The sequence below is a fragment of the Lontra canadensis genome, unplaced genomic scaffold (genome assembly GCF_010015895.1).
Source record: "Lontra canadensis isolate GAN:19392208 unplaced genomic scaffold, GSC_riverotter_1.0 scaffold60, whole genome shotgun sequence".
Taxonomy (NCBI): Eukaryota; Metazoa; Chordata; class Mammalia; order Carnivora; family Mustelidae; genus Lontra; species Lontra canadensis.
The window spans coordinates 7,725,571-7,748,823 of NW_022631054.1; the positions used below are offsets into that span (position 1 = coordinate 7,725,571).

The following is a 23,253-nucleotide window of genomic DNA, read 5'->3' on the forward strand; positions in this document are numbered from 1 at the left end:
AAGAGTCCAAGAACATGACAAGAGTCCCATGGTCCCCGGAGGCCAGGTGGGAGGCTGTGGCAGTCTGGAGAAGCTCCTGTTGCCACAGTGCAGCCCCTCTGGATTCTTCTGGAATGCCTTTACAGCAATACACATCTACTTCCTGTATGCAGAGGCCGAGCCGGGAGACAGGACAGGAGGTATTCTACTTGGCACAGGCGTGCATAAGGCTCAGAGGGGTTCTGGGAGTCGAAAAGGAGGACTCCTGGAGGAATGGAATCCCTTCCCATGTCTCCAGAGCCTACAGGCATGAAGTAGGAACGAGGAGGCCTTGCCAAAAATCTCCCCCTGGAGAAGGCCTGCCCCCCTTGGCCAGGTGGCCGCACCAGCCCCAGGGGGCTTACCTGAGATTACTTCGCCACCGTGGCCCTGTTTGAGGAAGCTGAAGACGGTTTTCTGGTGGTACGCACAGTCAATGCAAGCCTGGACGGCCTGCTGCAGCACCACGGAGGCGCGGGCCGGCCCAAAATGGTCGGGGAGCAGTTGGACCTTCTTCTTATCTAAGTGGGGGCCGGGGCTGCCATTCTTGTTCAAGTAAATACAAACTGCAGGAGACAAAGAGTCAAAGCTGCTTAGAAAGCGCCCGGGGTACAGAAGTGATGTAACAGTGCTCTCTTCTGTCTCGCACACTCTGGGCTCTGCTCCCTAGCAGGATTCCCAGCTGCCAGGCTGGTGAAACACTGCGGGGAGGGGGACAGAGGGTGGCTGTGTCCAGCTGCAACCAGCCCAAGTTGCATGACCAAAGGCTCTGGGAACACAGCCTGCTGGAAGGACAGCCCAGACCAAAAGCCAAGGCACAGAACTTGTACTTTGTCTTCCTTGTGCTGAACAGGGCACCTAAACAATTCCCCAGATGTACATCCTTTCATTTTCAGGACTCAGTCACCTCACACATTCCTTGGATCTCTCATGTTGTGTAAGGAGAGGTCGGGTCCATGGCACTGTCAGCCAGAGCGTGCTGGTGTGTCTTTGGCCTTGCACTTAGAGTGGTCACACCACAGGTCACCTGCCTTGGTTTCTGTTCTGGGCCTTGGAGTTGCTTTGTTCTCTTCTTTATTAACACTCAAGCCCAAAGAATGTAGTAAAACAGACCAATATGGCAATGAAGAAAAGCACAGAAAGAGCCTGAGGGGCCCAGTTAGACAGTGCCGTTTGCTTTAGTAGTTCCTCCCGTCACACCAGCTGGGCGCTCTCCTACTGCAGCCCTCTTCCTGGCACGGGGCTAGGTAGGGAGCAGAGGGGGCTCAGGAGTGAGAGGCAGTCTGCCACAGAGCTGCTGCTTTGTTCTCTGGAGAGGACCCATGGCAGCCTGGTCAGCCATGACATTCTCTCTTCTGATGGGCCTTCCAGGCCCCACTCGAGCAGGGCACTCTGCTTTCTCACACTGCCATGGATCACTAACTGAAAGAGGAACAGGTGGGCAAAAGGTCTTTCTTGCTACTAAAGGCAAAAGAGTTAAGAGCGGGAGCTGTGTTGGCTGGTGACGGACGGCCGTCCTCGTCCATGGGGCCACGGCTTTAGCCTCTGTAAAGTGAGGGCGCTGAGCCACATGCTGTCTGAGGACTCCTCACCTCTTTCGAAGGGAAAGCAAGATGGAGAGAAGGAAATGGAAAATAGTAAGAAAGGCAGGGTGTGGAAGGTGAGAAAGGGAAAGAGTAGAGGGTAAGCAAGATGAACTGAAACACGCCTTCAACTCCGTTTTCTCCTAAAACTCTCCAAAATGAGCCAGACAATAAAGGAGTCAGCTTAAAATTTTGGAAGCTAGAGAGCAGATAAGCAAAGTAGCAATTGGCCAAGCAGACCCAAGAAAGTCAAATCCTTAACTAAGAATGGACAAAGATGAGAAACCAGCTGTGTCATCTTCTAATTCACAAAAGGCCCAAGAATGGGCATTTGTCCCTGGAGGTGGGTGTGAAGGCAGATCTAATGAAAGAAGGACTGGGTGACCTCTGTTAAGTAATAGCTAGGACTTGCATGTCATGACATAACTCCTTCACTGAAAACAGAACAAGTAAAAATGTAGGAACTCAAAGAGCTAAGAAGAGTAGTGAAAATAAACGAAGACCTAGATCTACAAAAAGAATGTTCGTAGCCATAAGAATGTTCATAGCAGCTTAGTCGTAACAGCCTAAAACTAGAATCACCCCAAATGTCCATCAACAAGAGGACACATATACAAATTATGGTATATTCATTTATGGAAATAGCAGAGCGGTACTAAAGAGTGAACTATTGATAGCGTGCTTCTCAAAATGTTAATTTTAGTGGAAGAAACCAGATACAAAAGGTACATATAGTATAATTCCATTCATATATTAAGTTCAAGAATAGGAAAATCCAATCTCCAGGGATAGAAATCAGAATAAAGTTAGGAAAGAAGACTGACCATAAGGAGGCATGATGTAACTTCTGGGGGTGGGGGGTAGAAATGACTTTTATCTTGACTGGGGTTGTGTTTACATGGTGCTTACACAGATTAAAACTCATCTAATTATACATTAAGATATGTACATTTCACTGCATGTAAATTTTACTTAATTAAAACACATGAAAAGGAAAAATTAAAACCAGTCCAGTGATGACTATAAAAAAGAAATTCTACATGGATTAAAGGGTGAAATATAAAAGACAATCTATAAAACCTTTATTTTCTTTAAAGACTTATTTGAGAGAGACAGGGTGAGAGTGAGCGAGCATGAGTGGGGGGAAGGGGCAGAGGGAGAGAGAACCTCCAGCAGACTCCCCACTGGTCAGGGAGCCGGACTTTTGTGGGGTTCAATCCCATGACTCCAAGATCATGACCTGAGCTGAAGGCAGACACTTTACTGACTGAGCCACCCAGACACCCCTGAACTATAAAACCTTTAGAAGACCGTGGCAGTTTAAAAATGTGGCTCCCTCCACCACCACCACCACCAATTAAATAAATTAATAAATAAAGACATGGCTCCCAAACCTTTGACAACTCTTTCATCAAACTCTGTGGCACTTGACCAACAGACTATGTAGAAATGACACTGTGCCAGTTTCTGGGCCCAGGTTTAACTAAGAAGCTGACAGTTTCCATGTCCTCTTTCTTTAGACATCCACTCTCAGAACCCAACTACCATGTGTGAAGAGGCAAAGCCACCCTGTGGAGAGGCCTATGTGGAGATAAATCAACAGCCAAAACCCACTTGTCAGCCACACGGTGTAAGGGGGTCCTCCAATCCTAGTCAAGCCATGGAAAAGATACAAGTGACTGCCACCTAGCCCACACTGTTGTTTTAAGCCATGAAGTTTGGTGGTGGTTTGCCATGGAGCAAAAGATTACTGGAAAGGGTTGTGATACCAGAAAAAGGGTGCCGCATTAACAAAAGCCCAACATACATGGCACTGGCGAAGCAGGAAGAAGCAATAAAGGCCCCAGAAAGGGTATGAGTGAAAGCATAAAGGGGCTTGAAGAGAAGCCTATAAAGGGTTGGGGGGTCAAAGGATTCTTTTCCTTTTGCACCATCTCTATCCCCATTAGTCTACCCTGACAACGCTTCCACCAGAATGATTCTCTTAGAAATGTGAGAATGGACGCCTACAGGTTTTGGGGAGGCTGCCAGTGAGAGCTTAAGGCAAGTGGGAAAACCTTATTGGAAGATGGAGGACGGGAGACACTTGCTAGGTAGTGAGTTAGAGTCTGACAACACTGTCACATTCAGTAACCTGGAACCAGGAAGTAAATGCAGCTGGAGGACTCAGAAAAAAAGCTAGAGATTTCCAGACAAAGTAATGAAAGTGCCAGGTGGCTTCTGACTGCCTATGAAAAAAAATGCAAAATGAGAGAGATAAGCTTAAGAAAAAAAAACACATTAAAAATAAAAAAGCCCAGGACTCAAGAGTCCACATGTGCTTCTCATTTCCAGTCCTTCCAGAAGACAAACAGTTCTAAATTAAGAAAGGGTCAAATCCAGAATGGGGCAATAAAATATTTAAAGGGGCCAGAATGATTAAGACTATGCTTCATACTCTTTCTGACCAAAAGGCCCTTTAAGAATCTTAAGGGCCAGTTTTGCAGATTCTTTCCCTTAAACGGTAAGTTTAAGAATCTCAAGTGCATTGTCTCATAGCAGCCATATAGGAAGCCTGAAGTAGAGAAGGGCTTATCTTCAAAAGATCTGAGGTGTGGCTTTTGTCTAATGAAGGAAATCTCAACAATATTCATAGAAAACCCCTCAAGTTTCTAAGAGAATCATTCTGGTGGAAGCACTGCCAGCTCAGACTAAAAGGGACAGAAATGGCACAAAATGAAAAGAGTCCTGTAAGACCCAAACCTTTCAAAGATGGGATGAAGACCAAGAAAGCAATCTCAGTTTTCTTACAGAAAAGGAAGGATGACTCAGAAGATAAAACTAAGACCCATGGAAAACCATCCCAGGAAAGCAGTACTGGATCTAGTTAAGGAACTGGCAACATGTGCCCAGCTGGATTTCAGAATTTCTATAGACCAGCAACTGCTCCCTCTTAAACGAGTGTTTATCTATAAGTTATCCGATGCCTGTCCCACCATTGTATGCTGGGTATGTGGGAAGTAGACAATGTTGTTTGTTAGTTCACAGACCTTCAGATTGAGAAGAATTATACTCAAGGAGCTATTACACTCGAGAATCTGCACCCGAGAGGTTTCATTTGCTCCTGGATCTGATTTAGATAATGCAATCCTAGGATCAAGAGTTATAAGGGGATGGAACTTTAATAAAGAATCTTGCAAGAAGAGTAAATTTCCCAAGTAGGAAAAATGTAATAATTTATGTCCAGGGAGTAGAGTGAAGTGGTTTTAAAATGTTCCATAATTCTTTGACCCTCTTCTCATAGAGGAGTAGGGTCTGTTTTCTTGAATCTGAGCTCTGTGACTGCTTAGTCAGTAGAATATGGTGAAAATGATGCTATGCTAATTTTGGGGCTTAAGTTTTATGAAAATGGAAGTTTCCACTTCCTGTCTCTTGGGACACTTGCTCTTGGAATGCAGCAACCATGGTGTGGGGAAGCCCAAGCTACCCTTTGGAGAGGCCAACAGCCAGCACCAATTTTGCTACCATGTGAGTGAATCTTGGAATTGGATCCTCCAGCCCCAACTGAACCACCCCAAATGATGCCACGTGGAAGAGAGATGAGCTGTCTTAATGTTAAAATTAACAGTTGAAAATATTGATATTGCCCTTTTCTGGCATATAAAAGGTTATATACCTTTTTTTAATAGTTCATGCTTTTGTCTTGTTTTAAAAATTCTTCCTAATCTTAAGATTGTAAAGATATTTATAACTGTCATGTTTCAGTTTTGTACTGCAGCCATGAAATCAAAGGTTGTAAACAAAACAAAACATCAGAGAAGGATTCAGTATTTAAGGAACTTAGAAGTATGGTCACTCCATCCTAATTACAAGTGAAAAGCTGAACAAACGGAAAGATTAACAATCCTTTTTAGATCCTTCAGAGAAGTGAGGTCACAGGGTAAAGTGCTGCCGCCCCTAAGTTTGGAGAGATAGGTGAATACTGAAAATCACATTTTACTAAGCAGAAACCCATAAGCACAAATCTCCATAGTAACCAGTGCCAGGGTAGGAAAATCTAAACGGCAACTGATGAATCGCTGCAAGTTTAGTCTGAGAGTTAGAGACTCCAGGGGGACTCCATCGTGGAGGAGGGGAGTCCCACAGTTTTGTCAGTTACCTTCAGAACCTTAGCCTATGTTCTCATAGTGAATACTGGAGAAAAATCCCCTCATGCCTCCAGCAGCAAGTGCGGGAAAGGAACCATTTAAAAACATGCCAGAGTGTTCTACTCTTCTTAACAAAGTCTGCCCTCAGGAAAAACTGTTTTTACCACAGCTATTTTACCAAATCCTGCCAGGATTTGATCAGAGCCTAATCTATCTGGGAGAAGAGAAATACCCAATTCCAGACCTCTCCAGCCATCCTGTCCCACCTAAGGGCAGGGAGGATAAGAAATACTGGTGAAGTTCACCATCTAGGGATCCGAGCCCCCCCCAAAAGACTGAGATTTAATCATAGGATTACAGAATATTTTTCCTCCCCCAGCACCTTACCATCACATTACTAAAGGCCTATTTATAACAATTCCGTTTACCTAGTACATCACGTCTGGCTATCAAGAGGAAAATTACAAGGTATACCAAAAGGCAAAAACTGCAGTTTTAAGAGACAGAGCACAAGACTAAAGCACACACAAAAGAAACTAGCCTCAGACTGGAAAGTGTAAGAACTTAGATTCAGACATGGCAGAGATGTTGGAATTATTAGACTGGGAGTTTAGAACTATGATTAATATGCTAAGGGCTCTAAAGGTAAAGTAGACAGCATGCAAAACAGATGTGCAATGTAAGCAGACAGATGGAAATTCTAAGAGAGAATAAAAAAGAAATGCTCGAGATCAAAAACACTGTAATAGAAACGAACACTTTTGATGGACTCATTAGTAGGCTCATTAGTGGACATGGCTGAGAAAAGAATCACTGACTTTGGTGATATATTAATAGAAATTTCCCAAACTGAAAAGCAAGGACAAACATGACTGAAACAAATGCCGAAAGACTATCTAGGAACTGTGGGAACACTACACACAGTAGGACTACTGGGAGAAGAAAGCAAGGAACAAAAGAAATTTTTGAAGACACAATGACAGAGATTTTCCCCAAATTAATATCAGACACCAAACCGCAGATCTCAGGAAGATCAGAGAACACCAAGAAACCCCCTACAACTACATAAAAATTACATTTATATAATTTTATATTATATAATTTAAATTATATAATTTATATATATAATATATATTTATATAATATATATAATATATATATTTATATAATATATAAATTATATAATTTAAATTATTTATATATAAAATTGTATTATATAATTTAAATTATATTTATATAATTTTGTATTACATAAAAATACAGAAAATCAAAAACAAAGAAAAATCTAGAAAAAAATCAGAGGCAAAATCCCCCTTGCCTACATAGGAGCAACACTAAAAATTACATCTTTAGAAGCCACGTGAGCAGGAAGAGACTGAAGTGAAATACTTAAGATGTTAAAGGAAAATACCCACTAACCTAGACTTCTGTACCTTGCAAAAATTATCCTTCAAAAGTGAAGGAGAAATAAAGACTTCCTCAGACCAAAAAAAAAAAAGGAAAAAAGTTTGTTGCTAGTAGATTACGTTGCAAGCAAGGTTCAAGAAATTCCTTGGAGAGAAGGAAAACAATATAGATCAGAAACTAAAACCTACCTAAAGAAAGGAAGAGCACTAGAGAAGGAATAGATGAAAGCAAAATAGAAACTTAATTTTCTTATTCTTAACTGATCTAACAGATAACAGTTTTTTCAAAATAAAAATAATGGCAATGTATTTGATTGTGTATGCTTATGGATATATACACATGGTTATTTACACTTATGTGTAAATGAAATGAATGACGGCAATCATACGAGGGATGGAGAGGAGGAATTAGGATTACTTGTTATTTTATCTGTGAAGTGACACAGTGATTTTGAAAGCAGACTTGGGTTAGTCATAAATGTATATACTATAAACTCTAAGGTAATCACTAAAAAATAAAAAAGTATAACATATGCTAAAAAAGGAGAAAAAACTGTAATCATAAAACACTCAATTAAAACCACCAAGGCAGAGAAAAAGTAGAAGACAAAAATAGGCACAAAGAATAAAGGCAACAAATAGAAGACTGAACAAATATGGTAGATATTTATCTAACTATATTAATAATCACTTTAAATATCAATGGTCTAAATATACCAATTAAAAGACAGATTTCTTGGGTGCCTGGGTGGCTCAGTTAGTTATGTGTCTGCCTTCAGCTGGGGCCATGATCCTAAGGTCCTTGGATCAAGCCCTGCATCATTCTCCCTCTCCCTCTGCCCCTGTCCCCTAATCGATTTCTTGCTTGCTCTGCTCTCTTCCTCAAATCAACCAATCAATCAATAATCTTCAAAAAAAATAAAAGAGATTCTGAAAGTGGATCAAAAAACAAGACCCAACTACATGTTGCCTACAAGAAACCCACTTTAAATATGAAGAGACATATAGATAAGAAGTAAAGGGGTAGAGAAAGTCACTGTAGATAAGGAGGGGCATTACATAATGATATAGAGGTCATTTACCCAAGAAGACATATCAATTCTTACCATATATGCACCTAACAACAGACAATCAAATATGAGAGGTAAAAATTAACAGAATTCCAAGAATATTATAATTGGAGACTTCACCATCACTCTCTCAGAAATGGACAGATCCAGCAGGCAGAAAAATCAGTAAGGATGTAGTTGAATACAACAGTATCATCAATCAATTGGATATAATTGATAGCTACAGGTTACATCACTCAATAACAGAACATACAGTCTTCTCAAGCTCATATGAAACATTCATGAAGACAAACCATACACTGGGCTATAAAACATACCTTAACAAATTTATGGGGAATAGAAATCATACGGTGTTTGCTCTTAGTCCACAACAGAACTAAATAAAAAAATCAGTAACAGAAAGGTAGATGGAAAATCCCCCAATACTTGGAGGTTATACAACTTATTTATAAATAACACATGGGCCAAAGAACAAATATCCAGAGAAATTTAAATATATTTTGAACTAAATGAAAATAAAAATACAACTTATCAAAATTTCTGGGATGCAGCAAAAGCCGTGGATAGAGGGAAGTATACAGCACTGAATGTAACATATTAGAAAAGAAAAAAGATCTGAAATCAATAATCTAAGCTTCTACTTTAGGAAAAAAGAGCCAATTAAATCTAAAGTAAGCATAAGAAAAGAAATAATAAAAATTAGAGCAGAAATCAGTGACACTGAAAACAAGTCAAAAAATTATCAATGAAACCAAAATTTGGTTCTTTGAAACAATTAACATTAATAAACCTTTATACAGGCTAAATTTTTGAAAAAGATGACACAAATTACTAATACCAGAAATAAAAGAGGGCATACCACTATGGATCCATGGTCATTAAAAGGATAACATAGGAAAACTATGAAGAATTCTCGGCCCACAGATTTGATAATCTAGATGAAATGGACCAATCCATGGAATCTACAATCTGTCAAAACATACAAGAAGAAAAATATAATCTGAATAGGCCTATATCTATTAAAGAAATTGAATCAATAATTCATAATCTTCCAAAAATAGTAAGCACCAGATTCAAATGAATTCACTGGTGAAGTCTGCTAAGCATTTAAGAAATAAATTTTTCCTGTGGGGAGCCTGGTGGCTCATGGGTTAAGCCTCTGCCTTCGGCTCAGGTCATGATCTCAGGGTCCTGGGATCGAGTTCCACATTAGGCTGTCTGCTTAGCAGGGAGCCTGTCCCCCCCACCACTCTCTCTGCCTGCCTCTCTGCCTACTTGTGATCTCTGTCAAATAAATAAATAAAATCTTAAAAAAAAAAAGAAAGAAACTTTTCCCAATAAACTGTTTAGAAACTCTTTTAGAAAATAGAAGCAGAGGGGACGCCTGGGTGGCTCAGTGGGTTGGGCCACTGCCTTTGGCTCAGGTTATGATCCCAGAGTCCTGGGATCGAGCCCCACATCGGGCTTCTTGCTCGGCAGGGAACCTGCTTCTCTCTCCACCTCTGCCTGCCTCTCTGCCTGCTTGTGTACTCTCTCTCTTTCTCCTTCTCTCTGACAAATAAATAAAATCTTAAAAAAAAAAAAAAGAAAATAGAAGCAGAGAGAATACTTCTCAACTCATTCTAGGAGGCTGGCATTATCCTAATACCAAAACCAGACAAAAACATTACAAAGAAATTATAGACCAATCAATGTCTCTCATAAACATTAGAGGCAAAAATTCTCAATGAAATATTAGCATATCAAATCCAACAATATATAAATAGAATTATACACTACAATTAAATGAGATTTATCCCAGGTATTCAAGGCTGGTTCAAAACATTTAAAAATCAATTAACACAATTTGTCACATGAGCAGGCTAAAGAAAAACTATGACATAATCATATTAATAAATGCAGAAAAACATCTAACAAAATCCAAGACCCATTCATGATAAAAACTCTCAGCAAATGAGGAATAGGGGGGAACTTCCTCAGCTTGATAAATATCTAGAAAAAAAACTTCAGGTAACATCACACTTAATGGTAGGAAACTAGAAGCTTTCCCACTAAGATCAGCAGCAAAGTAAGCATGTTTCCTCTCACCACAACTTTTCCTTTTTTTTTTTTTTTAAAGATTGATTTTATTTATTTATTTATTTATTTATTTATTTATGACAGAGAGAGTGAGCAGGGGTGGGGGAGTTGGGAGGGGGGAGAGAAAGAATCTCAAACAGACTCCAGACTGAATGCGGAGCCTCATGCAGGGCTTGATCTCATGACCCTGAGATCATGACTTGAGCTGAAACCAAGAGTTGGATGCTTAACTGACTGAGCCACCCAAGTATATCACCACAACTTTCCATCATTATACTAGAAGTCCTAATGTAATAAGATAAGAAAAGGAAATAAAACATATACAGATTGGGAAGGAAGAAATAAAACACTCTCTGTTCACAGATGACACAAATGTCTATGTAGAGAATGTGAAAAAATTGACAAAAAAAATTCCTGGAACTAATAAGCAATTATAATAAGGTTGCAAGATACAAGGTTAACATAGAAAAGTCAATGCTTTCCTATATAACAGTAAGAAATGAGTGAAATTTGAAATTAAAAACACAATACTATTTACATTAGTACTTCCAAAGATGAAATACTTAGGTATAACTGTAACAAAGTATGTACAGGACTTATATAAGGAGAAGTACAAACACTGATGAATGAAATAATAAAAAAACCTCTTAACATACAGACTCTTAACTATAGAGAACAGACTGAGTTTGGTTCCAGAGGGGAGAGGGGTGGGGAGAAGGGTTAAGTAAGTGAGGGGATTAAAGAGTACACTTATGATAAAATAAAATAAAATAAAAAGAAAGAGAAAACTAAATAAATGGAGAGACAGCTCATTCTCATGGATAGGAAGACTCAATATTGTCAAGATGTCAGTTTTTTCCAACTTGATCTACAGATTCAATTCAATTCCAATCTCCCAGCAGGTTATTTTGTGGCTACTGACAAACTGAGTCTTAAGTTTATATGGAGAGGCAAAAAAACCCACTCTGAATAGTCAACACAATATTGAAGGAGAAGAACAAGTTTGGAGGACCCAACCTCAAGACTCACTATAAAGCTGCAGTAATCAAGAGAGTATGAAAGAACAGACAAATCAATGGCACAGATAGAAAGTTGAGAAGCAGGCCCACATTGACATAGCTAACTGATCTCTGACAAAGGAACAAAGACAAAACAATAGAGAAAAACATAGTCATTTCAAAAGTGGTGCTGAAACAACTGGACAGCCACATGCAAAAATAAAAAAAAGGATCTAGACACAGATCTTACACCCTTCACAAAAATCAACTTAAAATATTTCACAGACCTAAATGTAAAATTCAAAACTGTAAGACTCCTAGAAAATAAAATAGGAGAAAAACAAGATGACCTTAGGTTGGCAATGACTTTTCTTTATTTTTTTAATTTTTAAAGACTTTATTTATTTATTAGACAGAGAAGGAGAGAGCACAAGTAGGCAGAGCGGAAGGCAGATGGAAAGGTAGAAGTAGGCTCTCTGCTGAGCAGGGAGCCCAACATTGGGGCTTGATCCCAGGACCCTGGGATCATGACCTGAGCTGAAGGCAGCTGCTTAATTGACTGAGCAGCTGCCCAGGAACCCCGGTAATGACTTTTTTAGATACAACACCAAAGGCACGATCTATGGAAGAAATAATCGATAAGCTGGACTTATGAAAGTTAAAATGTTCTGTTCTGTGAAAGACACAATCCATATAATGAGAAGAAAAGCTATAGAGTGGGAAGAAATATCTGCAAAAGGCACACATGATAAAGAACTATTTTCTAAAATATACAAAGAATTGAAAAAACTCAACAGTAAGAAAATGAACAACTTAGTTAAAAACTGGGCCAATTCTGTTAAATAGACACATTGCCAAGGAGGATACACAAATAGCACATAAGCACATGACAAGATGCTTTTTCCTGTATGTCATCAGGAATATGCAGATTAAAACAATGAAACACCACTACCCACCTATTAGAATGGCCAAAATCCAGAACACAAACACTATCAAATGCTGGTGAGGATGTGGAAAAAGGAACTCTCATTCATTGCTGGTGGGAGTGCAAAACAGTACAGCCACTTTGGAAGACAGTTTGAACTGTCAAAACCTAAACTGTCAAAACCTTAAAAACCTAAACACGCTCTTATCATACGATCCAGCGATCTCATTCCTTGGTATTTACCCAAAGGAATTTAAAATTTATGTTCACACAAAAACTACACATGGATGTTTATAGCCATTTAATTCATGATTACCCAAACTTGGAAGGAATCAAGATGTCCTTCAGTAGGTGAATAGATAAACTGTGGTATAGTCAGACAATGGTATATCATTCAGCCCTAAAAAGAAATGAGCATGAAAAAGACATGAAGAAAATTTAAATGCATATCACTAAGTAAAAAGGCCAATGTGAAAAGGCTACACACTGCATGGTTTCAACTAAATGACATTCTGGAAAAGGCCAAATTGAAGAGATAGTAAAAAGATGAGTGGTTGCCATGAGTTAGGGGTCAAAAACAGTTGAAGAGGAATTTTAGGGCAGCAATTTTTAGGGCAGTTAAACTATTTTGTATATCCACTAATGGTGGATACATGTCATTGTACATTTGTGAAAACCCAGAGAATGTACAACCCCAAGAGAGAATCCTAATGTAAACTATGGACCTTGGGCATTAATGATGTTTCAATGGAGGTTCATTACTTGAAACAAACGTACTTCTTACTCTGGTGGGGGATGTTGATAATGGAGAAGCCCATGAATGTGTAGAGGCAGGGGTATATGGAATATCTCTGGACCTTCTGCTTGATTTTGCTGTGAACCTAAAAAAAGTCTAGTAAAAAAATTCAGAAAACAAAAAAGAGCACTTCATTACAGTCGCAAATATCCAAGAGTGGGGAAGTACAGTATAAGCCTTTCCTAAATGTATGTAAAATTCTTTAATGCTGATCATTTTGCAGGGCTGGTTTTCCACCAAACACCCTTTGGGAAATGCCACTGGAGTAATGAATAATGATACTTTAAAAGTAAGATGTTAGACATGAGAAGCCCAATACAAAGTCTGGAAGATAGACTTCAGGAAGTTTTGAAGAAAGTTGAACAAAAAGTCAACAAGAATAGGGAGAAGAATAAAGAGGCTTAAGAATGTAACAGGATGGGAGCGCCTGGGTGGCTCAGTGGGTTAAGCCTCTGCCTTTGGCTCAGGTCATGATCTCGGGGTCCTGGGACTGAATCCCACATCGGGCTCTCTGCTCAGCGGTGAGCCTGCTTCCCTCCCTCTCTCTTTCTCTGCCTGCCTCTCTGCCTGCTTGTGATCTCTCTCTGTCATAAAATAAATAAAATCTTAAAAAAAAAATATAACTGGATGAGTTCAAGAGGTCCAGCATCTGAATAATGTGCACCAGAAGGAGTGCAGAGACACAAAGAAGTGGGAGAAAACCACTGATGAAAGAATTTTTAAAAATTTCAAGAAACTAAAAAATGGATGGGCACATACAGGGTCCTGCATGGCAGTGTCTCATCCTAGCTAAGACTGTAGAACAGTAGGGATGAAGAGAAGCTTCAAAGAAAACAAACAGGAGGCACCTGGGTGATCAGTCAGTTGAGCCTCTGCCCTCGGCTTCGGTCATGATCTCAGGGTCCTGGAATCAAGCCCCGTATGCGCTCTCTGCTCAGCGGGGAGTCTGCTTCTCCCTCTTCCTCTGCCCTCCCCCATCCCTGTTCATGTTATCTCTTTCTCTCTCTCTCTCAAATAAATAAATAAAATCTTAAAAAAAAAAAAAACCAGCACAAAAACCCAAACAGGTTTCATATAAAATTAAACATGAAATCTTAAGATTTACATGGGAAGACAAAGACTGGGAAGGAGCAAACTGGGAATAATACAAAAGGGAGGTGAAGAAGATGTCAAGGAACTCAGAAGGCTTCGGAAGACTTCTTTTTGAGAGTTTGAAATGGATAGAATATATATTGTGCTTGAACACAGAGATGTACATAGTAGTAACAGAGCTTAAGTTGAATTATTAAGTACTAGCAAAATTAACACATAAAGAAATCAACAAGATTTACTCTGAAAACAAAATGTGCAACAAAGGAAAAGTAATCATAATACACTACTTGGCTCAACTGAAAATAGCATTCTATAAATTTCAATGACAAAATACTAAATTTCACTCTAATCAAAATGATAATACCATGGTATTAAGATAGGGAAGTATATATGGGTGGGTAAGGGACAAGGAGATTAATAAGAGTTAACTTCTAAAGTAGGTTGTCAGTTAAAAAATGCCTGAAGCATAAAAACAATACACATAAAATGTAAGCATAAAAACAACGTTTGGAGGTAAATAAGACAATCGGTTGAATTAAAAATGATTGCAGGGGCACCTGGGTGGCTCGGTAGGTTAAAGCCTCTGCCTTCGGCTCAGGTCATGATCTCAGGGTCCTGGGATCGAGCCCCGCATCGGGCTCTCTGTTCGTCGGGGAGCCTGCTTCCCTTCCTATCTCTCTCTGCCTGCCTCTCTGCCTACTTGTGATCTCTGTCAAATAAATAAATGAAGTCTTAAAAAAAAAAGTGATTGCATGTGGTACGAAGTAAATGACAGGGGAAAAGGGAGCCAGTTTGTTTTGTCTTTTGCATCATAATTCTTAAAAACCTGTCGTTCCTTTAAATTATGAGGATATAGATAACTGATAAAAAATAAAATTAACTCTTAAAAAGTATTGTGCAGGTAAAAAAAATGCAAGGGAGGTATGAAGGACACAGTGTGGCACGCAGCTTTCAATCCATGATAGCTTTTACTGTTACCATTTGAAGGGTCTGTAAAAGGCAACTTCAACTAATCCTTCCATTGAATTAAGTGTGGAAACTGAGGCTCAGAAAGCAAAGTGAGATCAAGGTCACACAAAATGAGCCAAGGCCCAGGCAGAGGATGGCCACGCAATAAAAAGTCAATAAAACTGCCATAGTCTGGCCAGGAGCAGGAAACAGAGACACGAAGTAAGTTTCCACTTTTCCTAGGCTCTGAGATTCAGGCTGAGGGAGGCATACCAGCTCAGTGGCCGCCAGATGTAAATGGGATGTACAACATTTAAATGGAATGGTGTGGCACACTCATGACACACCCATTGCTGTGGGTCTTCCAGGTTCTGCTGAAAAGGCACACAGGTACCGTAGTCGTATCTAGAATGATGTGGGAGACCTGAGCAAATAGACAGGCATTTGGGGGGTATGCCATGAAGTGGGAAGACAGACAGAATATTCCTACCAAGGTGTGTATTTGTTTTTTTCTTCCTCGTCCACAGAGCTTTGGGGCAAAGGCCACTGTTCATTAACCTAATGACACTCTGGGACTAGGCAAACCCCGGAATTGGCTGGAGCTAGATGTAGATGATGTACCTGGAGAAATCATGTAGTAGGACCCTTACTAGAGCTGACATAAATACCACAGGCAGGCTATATGTGGTCTTTCATAGGTTATGTGGCGAAGACACTAGAGTTGGCCTTCCCTTCAAGCTCTAGCGTTCTAGAATTTGGGTGGAAACATACTTAAGTCCTACGGAAAAGACTATGCTAACTTCCCTGGGGATCATTTCCATACCTTCAACTTCTCTAAACAAGGTGGAAGACCTGCAGAGTAATCAGAGTAAGGTTTCACACATGTATCTCTACTTTTCAGATAAGAAATGAGCACTGTTCTTTCTAGTATTCCCGAGGAGACTGTGTATCTATTCCAGTGGTGTAGCTCTTCTTAAGTTATCTTCGCAGATATCTGGTTTATGAAATGGAAGCAGACACGCATGGCCCCGGTTGACTACCTGCCCACCGCAGCTACCACATTGTACCTTGAATCACATGTTCATTGGTTGGTCTCCAAAATCAAGTTCACTCTCATATTAATAAGGTTTGCCACCACTGATCATGTTAAAAAAAAAAAAATCAGCCAGGGCTTTGTTTGGGATTTTATAGGTTAGTTTTTGCTCTCATCAATCTCCAGCCACAGAGGTCCTGAAAAGAAGGCGGCACTCACTGGGAACTAATGGTAACTCTGGATTTCAGTTTTGGTGGATGCTCCCTCCAGCTTTCAACAGATCTTGCTGATTTCCATTCTAAAATGTCAGCCAGCACTCTGCACCTTACTGTCCCATGACTTCTTCAGGAATGATTTTCTAGAAGTTGTGAATTTCTTGAAAAGTTTAACATTGAAGAGAAAAGATGAAAAAAATGAAATTCTTCCGATTTCAGCTGCTCGTGAGAGGACTGAACAGCGCCATGGTCAGCGCCTCTCCTGCTTCATCAGTTGCTGTGTGCAGGGCCAGTAGCCTTTAAGAGTTTTCTTCCTCATCTTCTTGGTCCCTTGAAAACAATGCACAGGGAGAAACCCAGAAGCCCTCGCCTGCTCTCGCTGGCCCTGTTCCGATCATGTGCTGCTCGAGAGGTTTGAGGTTCACAGCGAGCACATGTGGAAGGTGCTCCTGTCTCACCTCCAGGCCTCCCTGGAGCACTTCACTCAGGAGTGGCTGAAGAAAGTCACCTTGCCTCAGGCATCACCCAGCCAGCACGGTACCAGCATTTCCCTTGTGCTGGTTACTCTTCACAGCCTAAGAGCGCTGGGCTCTCTCCTGGGACCAGAGGTGATGGTGGGAGGAGAAAGAACCAGCAGCTTCGAACGCACTGCCTGCCTCAAGTTCTACGGAAAGTACAGACCCTTTCTCAGAAGGTGACTGATGATCTCGACTTGGTAAATTTCCCACGAATGGAATCTCATATGTAAAAGGGACCTCAGAAGACAGTGAAAACTTCCCATTAAGGTCTAAAAAGGCTGAAGAGCGACCTTACTAGCCAAAAGAGTCTGTAACCAAACCGTCAATGTACCTATTTGTCCTATAGAAGCCTGCGCTGCTGTCAAGTCCCTGCTCACTAACTGATGCTGAGGAAGAGATCTAAAGCCCAGCAGCTAAAATTCTGAGATAAACCTGGAGGTGGAACCACGGCTCTAAGACCTGTTACCTCAGGGAGCAAAAGGCCATTCCCACTCTGCTTCCACTCACTGAAGAGTCCAAGCCTTTGAAATCAAGCCTACCTCTAAAGACCAGTCTTGTACAAAGTGGGGATGAGCCAGACCAAACCAAGCCACCAAAAGTGTCACAAGGAAGGAGGCTTAAGGTTCCATTAGAACTGGGTTTAGGAGAGTTTACCAGTTCAAGTAAAAAAGAAGCCATTGCAAGATCCCAACTTGGACTGGCTTGTTGATATGATCTCAGAAATGAAGCCTGTAGCGACTATTTTTATTTTACCTGAACTGAGGGCAGAGATGATGGTTCCCAAGGATGATGTTTCACCACTGATGCAGTTTTCCTCAAAATCTGCTGCAGCAGAAACTACTGAGGGAGAGTCTGAAGGCTGGGAAGGGGAAGGGGGGCCAAGCTAGGAAGACAATGACTGGTGACAATGGGGGCAGTTACACTACAGGAAAAAGGACTCCTTTAAGGAAAAAAAACCACATCAAATGAATACCTCAAAAGCTGGCTCTGCAGACAAAACCCCTAGAGCGTCCTGTTCTTGCCACAGCAGGAGCTCTTTTCCCAGTCTGCGCTAACTGAAGTGTGCGCCCTTGAGGGTCAGCGGGGAGCCCCAGGCGGTGAAGCGGCTCACAGCCCTGGTTTCTCCAACGAAGAGCTGTGTGCCCTTGACTAAGAGCTCTGTGAAACTCAAGTGGCTGTAGAAAGGCTGAAATCCCCCCCAGGAAGGAAAGAAAAGAAACACAAAAAGCCAAGCTGGTTAGCGTAATTTTGTGCTACTTCTTTAACAGTCAGAAGAGTAAGCTCTACTTCGAATTAGGACTTACAGAAAAAAGTCTAACTATAAAGTATCTCAATGATTTTAAATTGCTAAGGTCTTCCTGGGCAGCTTATTGGCTTACAGTTGTGCTGTCTGAGTGAGCAGCCCTGTGGGAAGGTTCTTAAGGAGAAATAACTCTGACAATCCTGTTTCCTAAATATCCGGTAAAGACTATTTTCACGAGAAAAAAAAAAAATCAGAGCAGTTGCACACGTATTTGAGTGGTGGCAGGATTATTGTGATGCTGGAAGGATTCTGGAAGGGATCAGTAAAAAGGGAGCACCCGGAACTGGAAAGGATGCACATTGATACTAACTGGAGGATGGAGGTTCCTGGTGATGGCCCCACCTCCACCCCACCCCCATGTCCCAGTTCCCCAACTCTGAGGTCATAGGACATCTACCCAAGTTCCTTCCATTGTTTTGAAATGATGAAGGTTTCTCTGAAACTATTTCAAATGCCAGAGATAAAACATTTGTTTAAAGATTGGATTTAGGTTTACAAATGGATGGGTTTGGTGGGGGGGTTGCTAACTACTAGTGTAAGACAAGAGAAAGGAGATGGGGGGGCTGGGGCTTGTGGCAGCTAATACATGATCTGCTCTTACCTGTGGGGGCCTGCATGGCTGAGCTGGGGATGGTGGCAGCATCTTGGGGTACAGTGCTGGTATCCGGTTCAGGGGTGCTGGTTGTTGGTGAGGTGGGTGGTGGGTTCAGCAAAGTCCGAGGCTTCCTCTGTCAAAACGGATGGGGAGAAGTTTGCTACCTGTGACAGGTAACTTGTCTTCTGATTCCTCTCTTCCTAGCTCTCAATTCACCCATGAGATGGAAATATCTCTGTGGATGGGGCTCTTGTATCTTTGTTTTCCACACAGAATCTTGCCTAGAGCTTTACCTATAGTAGATGCTTAGTAAATATTTTCTGAATCTGCGTATAAGATTCTGGGTTCCTATTGAGCCAGAGCTTAACTCACAGTCTTTTATATCTTTTATACTAGATTCAATATTATCATTTGAAATACCAGGTTCTTTATCATTTGGGCAGACAAAAGCAAAAAAGGAAAAAAAAATGCTGAGGCTTAAGCCTACTTTGACATTATTTTGTACTTTGCTTCTCTCTTAAAAAAGGGAAACGTCCCTTCCCCTAACTGCAGACTCATTCTTCTACCTACCTCTTCATCTCATCAACTGCCATTTTTCATCTTAAACTTTATACTCTAAGGTCTAAATCTCTAACTAAATTACTTCTCTAAAAACCCTGCAGCTTTACCTGTGCCATTCCTTTAGAGTAATAAACTGTCCCTTCTGCCTGGAATGCCCCCCATTTTAACTTTATTAATATCTATTTATCCAGGAAAATTTTCTAGATTTCCTCCAGTTGGTCTCTTTTGTGCTATGTCTGTACTTTGTGTTGCATCTGTCACAATGTATTGTCATAAATATTTACATACTGGTGCCCTCTATTAGCCTGGAGCTCCTTGAGGGTCTGATTCTGAGTACCGCTCCTAGCATGGCAATTGCCATATGATAAATCTCAATAAATATTTCCAATGAAGCACGCAGTACAGAATACCAATATTGAGGGAAGTAATAAAAATGATTTGAGAAAGATCTAACATCTTCTCTATGCTGTTCAGGGCAGTCTCTAGGGGAGAAAGATCTCAGAAGGTTCTTCTCAAGAAATAGTTTTCTAAAAGCCATTCTGAAAGCAAGGAAAATGTAATTATCACTGAGATCCAGAAATCCCTTTTTTACTAAATGTCCCATGTAGGGGCCACTGCTGGGAGCTATATAAACCTGTCTGGCTTCTAGGAGAGTATTATCTAAAGCAATAGCACCAGTGACAGCAGGCATAGATACAATGGCCTGGTCTGTGGAAGTTATCATGCAAACACTTATGAAACATTCAAAGCATACATGGGACAGGGACACTTCCTCATTTTAAAATTTTTTTGATACTGCTATAAGTCAAAGTCTAAATAAGCAAGGAGTCAGGGAAGAAAGGAAACAGCAGTTCAACTTCACAGAGTTGGTGGTAGGATTCCATGGGGTCCCTGAAGGAACAAGCCTGGTGAGTTTGGTTCCCAAATATTGTAGCAGAAAGCAGAGAGAAGGAAGGCATTTCTGTTTGAGATAGGTGCATTTACATGTATTATATCTCTTCATATATTACCTCATCTCTATTTTATTGGCGAGAAAACTGGGGCTCAGAGCCTTATTCAAAGTTTCCCACAGTCACACAAGTGGTAACAAATGGAGATGAGATATAAACCTGTTTGTCTAGCTTTGAAGCCTCTGCTCTCATCATGAGACCACTTTACTCCAGAAAGGAACAGAAGGGTCAGAGTTAAGTGGAAGGCATAGACATTTATAGAAGTAGGCAAAAGTACAGGAGGGAGAATTAGTGAGCCAAATGCCAGCCCATAAAATATAGGATATCATGAGAATTATTGTTTTCAAGAGGGTTGGAAAGAAAGGGGATTTGGGTTATTACTATGTTTAGGACTGCCTGAGGAAGCAGAACAGAGGCAATCGTAGAATCATAGTGTTTAGGTTTTGAAGGATCTTAAAGGCCACTTAATCCAACCATCCCTTTCCTACTTCCCTCTTCCTGAAAACATCCATCCCATATGAGTCATCCAGCCCCTGACAAAATGCCTCTAATGATGGTATTGACAGATCACTACCTTCCCTCCTTCCCTTTCTTCCTTCCTCCCTCCATTCCTTTCTATCTTTCTTTTGACAGATCACTACATCCGTTTTGTGATAGATTTAACTGTTCCTTTTACGTTGAGACAAAGCCTGTCTACTTGAGTTTCTACTTTTTGGTTCTGGTTTTGTCTTTGAAACTTTACAAGTTTTTTTCCTCTTTAATTGGATGTCCTTAAAATGTCTTCACATTATCAAAAGCCTGGCCTCTTTGGCCTTTAGAGCTTTAAAGCTGGAATCTTTAGAGCTTTCAGTCTCTCTCCATAGCAGAAGAATAAGAAGAGAGTAGTGGAGATAAAAATGAACCAGGACCTGGGTTAAGGGTTAGATCAGGAGCATATGTGTTACATAGAAAGATCAGGATGTGACACCAAGAATTCAAAGCCGATAAACAAGAGATAATCTCAATTAGAACATCATAACTAAAATCATCCATCCATCCTGCATTTATTGAACATCTCCAAAGAGATTGAGATGGAAGGCACTACAGGAGAAAAAGAGAAGATCAAGATTAGCTTCTTGACCTTGAGGAGTTTATATTCTAGAAGAACTGAAGTCAGCTGAAATTAATAAACAGAACAAAACCAATTAACCAACCAACCAACTAACCAACCAACCAATCAAACTTACGGAAGAACTTATGGCATCAAAAAGGGGGGCCCAGGGAGAACTAGGTATCATTTCCATACTGAAACTCAGGTAGTCTAGTTCAGGAAGGAGTTGCAAAGAAATCCCTTAACAAAAAGTGAGTGGAGAAGGTGATGCTAAAGGAAGCCATAGAGAAATAGCTGAGGAAATTTTTTATCAATGGTTTCCCTAGGGAAGACATGAATGAAGAACTGGTCATGACTAAAAGGTGGTACTTGCAGTTAACAGTGCTCAGTGAAGCTTGACTCAGCAGTCTTTTCCTGCATGAGAGGTAAGGGTTATCTCCTTCAGGAAATGTGGGAGAGTGCCTGTGGTACCCATGGCAGGGCAGCAGTGACCTTGGAACTAGAACATCTGGAGTCCCATCTCTGGAGCCTTTGTTGTTTATTAGCTATGTGACCTTAGGGAAGTCATTTAATATCTCTAAGTCTTAAATTACTTAACTAATAGATAACATTAACACTACCCATCTCCTACAGTTTTGTGATCATCATGTGATATGTACGTAAAGGTGTCTGATACAGAGCCTGATACTTACTAGGTACTCGGTAATTTTCTTTCTTTTTAAAAGAAGGGGCAGGCATAGAAAAAGAAATACATTTATAGAGTCAGGTTTCTGTTTCTGTTCCTGCACCTGGGCATCTACTCTGGAGAGGTTAACAATTAGGAGCAGGGTCTTCCATCTAGGGAAGACATTAGACCAGAATTCCCTCAAATGTGAGTAGCTTTCAAAGTCAAAATTTGCTTCTTATCCACACCATCCTATCTCTAGTATTACCAACTCCCAGTTAAGTAGATAAGTAGAGATGACAATTTAGGAAATTCCTGTTAAAAGCATACACAAGGTGGAAAATAGGGCCAGACATGTCCCTTTCCAAGATGGATGGATACGGGTGCATTACCCCTTTATAACCCTTTATCCCTTTCTAGGAAACCCACATTTTTACCTACCTTACTGCCAGGTTTGGGACCCCTCTTCTTTGGGAATTTCAAAGGTTCAGCTGACTTGGATGGGGTAGAGATGGGGTGGGGAATTAGGGGCTTGGGTGTCCGGCCCCGCTTCTTTCCTGGTTTACGCCCCCTCTGCCCTGGTTGATGGTCCAAGACAGTTTTGGTGCTGCTGTGGAGGCTGGGCTTCTCAGTGTTCACATCAGATGCAGGATAGGGATTCTTTGGAATCACAACTGCAAGAAAAAGACTCATTCTATCACCCCCTCCTCCCACCTGCATTCCCATCCCAAACAGTGGGGGTGGGGTGGGGTGGGGGGGGTGGGGAAGACTTGTTACTTCTGCTTGGGTAGTTTTATCCCAAGAAGCTGGTTTCCTGGTATCTGACCTAAATGTTAGAAAATCTCAGAGGAGAACTGAATTTATATTGGTTAGAATTGGAAGTTTTAATTATTTCTGGCAGATGCAGAGAAAATATTAATTTTTTCTCCCCAAGGCATCTAGTTAAAGCATATAAACAGAATCATAGGCTCAGAGACAGAATGACTTTAGAAGCCTACAATCCCTTCCTGCTAAGAATGCAGATCCAAGGCTTAGCAGAGGAAATGATGCCTTCTCCGGGTTATACAGTGAACTGGGATAAGGACTTATGTTTTGACACTGGGCCCTGACAAGCAAGTTAGGCATTTTCTACACCAATCTACTTAAAATTTTCATGTGATTATTGCAATGATAGTGAAACACATGGAAATACATATATCTGACAGCATCTCTCCCTAGTTCAAAAATCTTTGCTCCATATGACCTTTAATGTAAAGTCCAAATTCTTTATCCTGATATCCAA

General features: G+C 40.8%; 1 protein-coding gene across 14 annotated transcripts in view; it reads right to left on the reverse strand.

The window, feature by feature from the left end:
* Window positions 1-23,253, reverse strand: part of SCMH1 (Scm polycomb group protein homolog 1) — a 170,963-nt gene that overhangs the window by 20,133 nt on the left and 127,577 nt on the right. For 12 of the 14 annotated variants that reach the window (XM_032877443.1, XM_032877444.1, XM_032877445.1 and 9 more), the window contains 3 exons: window positions 22,413-22,645; window positions 18,713-18,839; window positions 384-584 (listed from right to left, as the gene is read on the reverse strand). In XM_032877443.1, coding sequence (XP_032733334.1) covers window positions 384-584; window positions 18,713-18,839; window positions 22,413-22,645 — 561 coding nt within the window. The remainder of the gene's footprint in view (window positions 1-383; window positions 585-18,712; window positions 18,840-22,412; window positions 22,646-23,253) is intronic. The other 2 variants (XM_032877454.1, XM_032877453.1) reach the window with 2 other exon arrangements.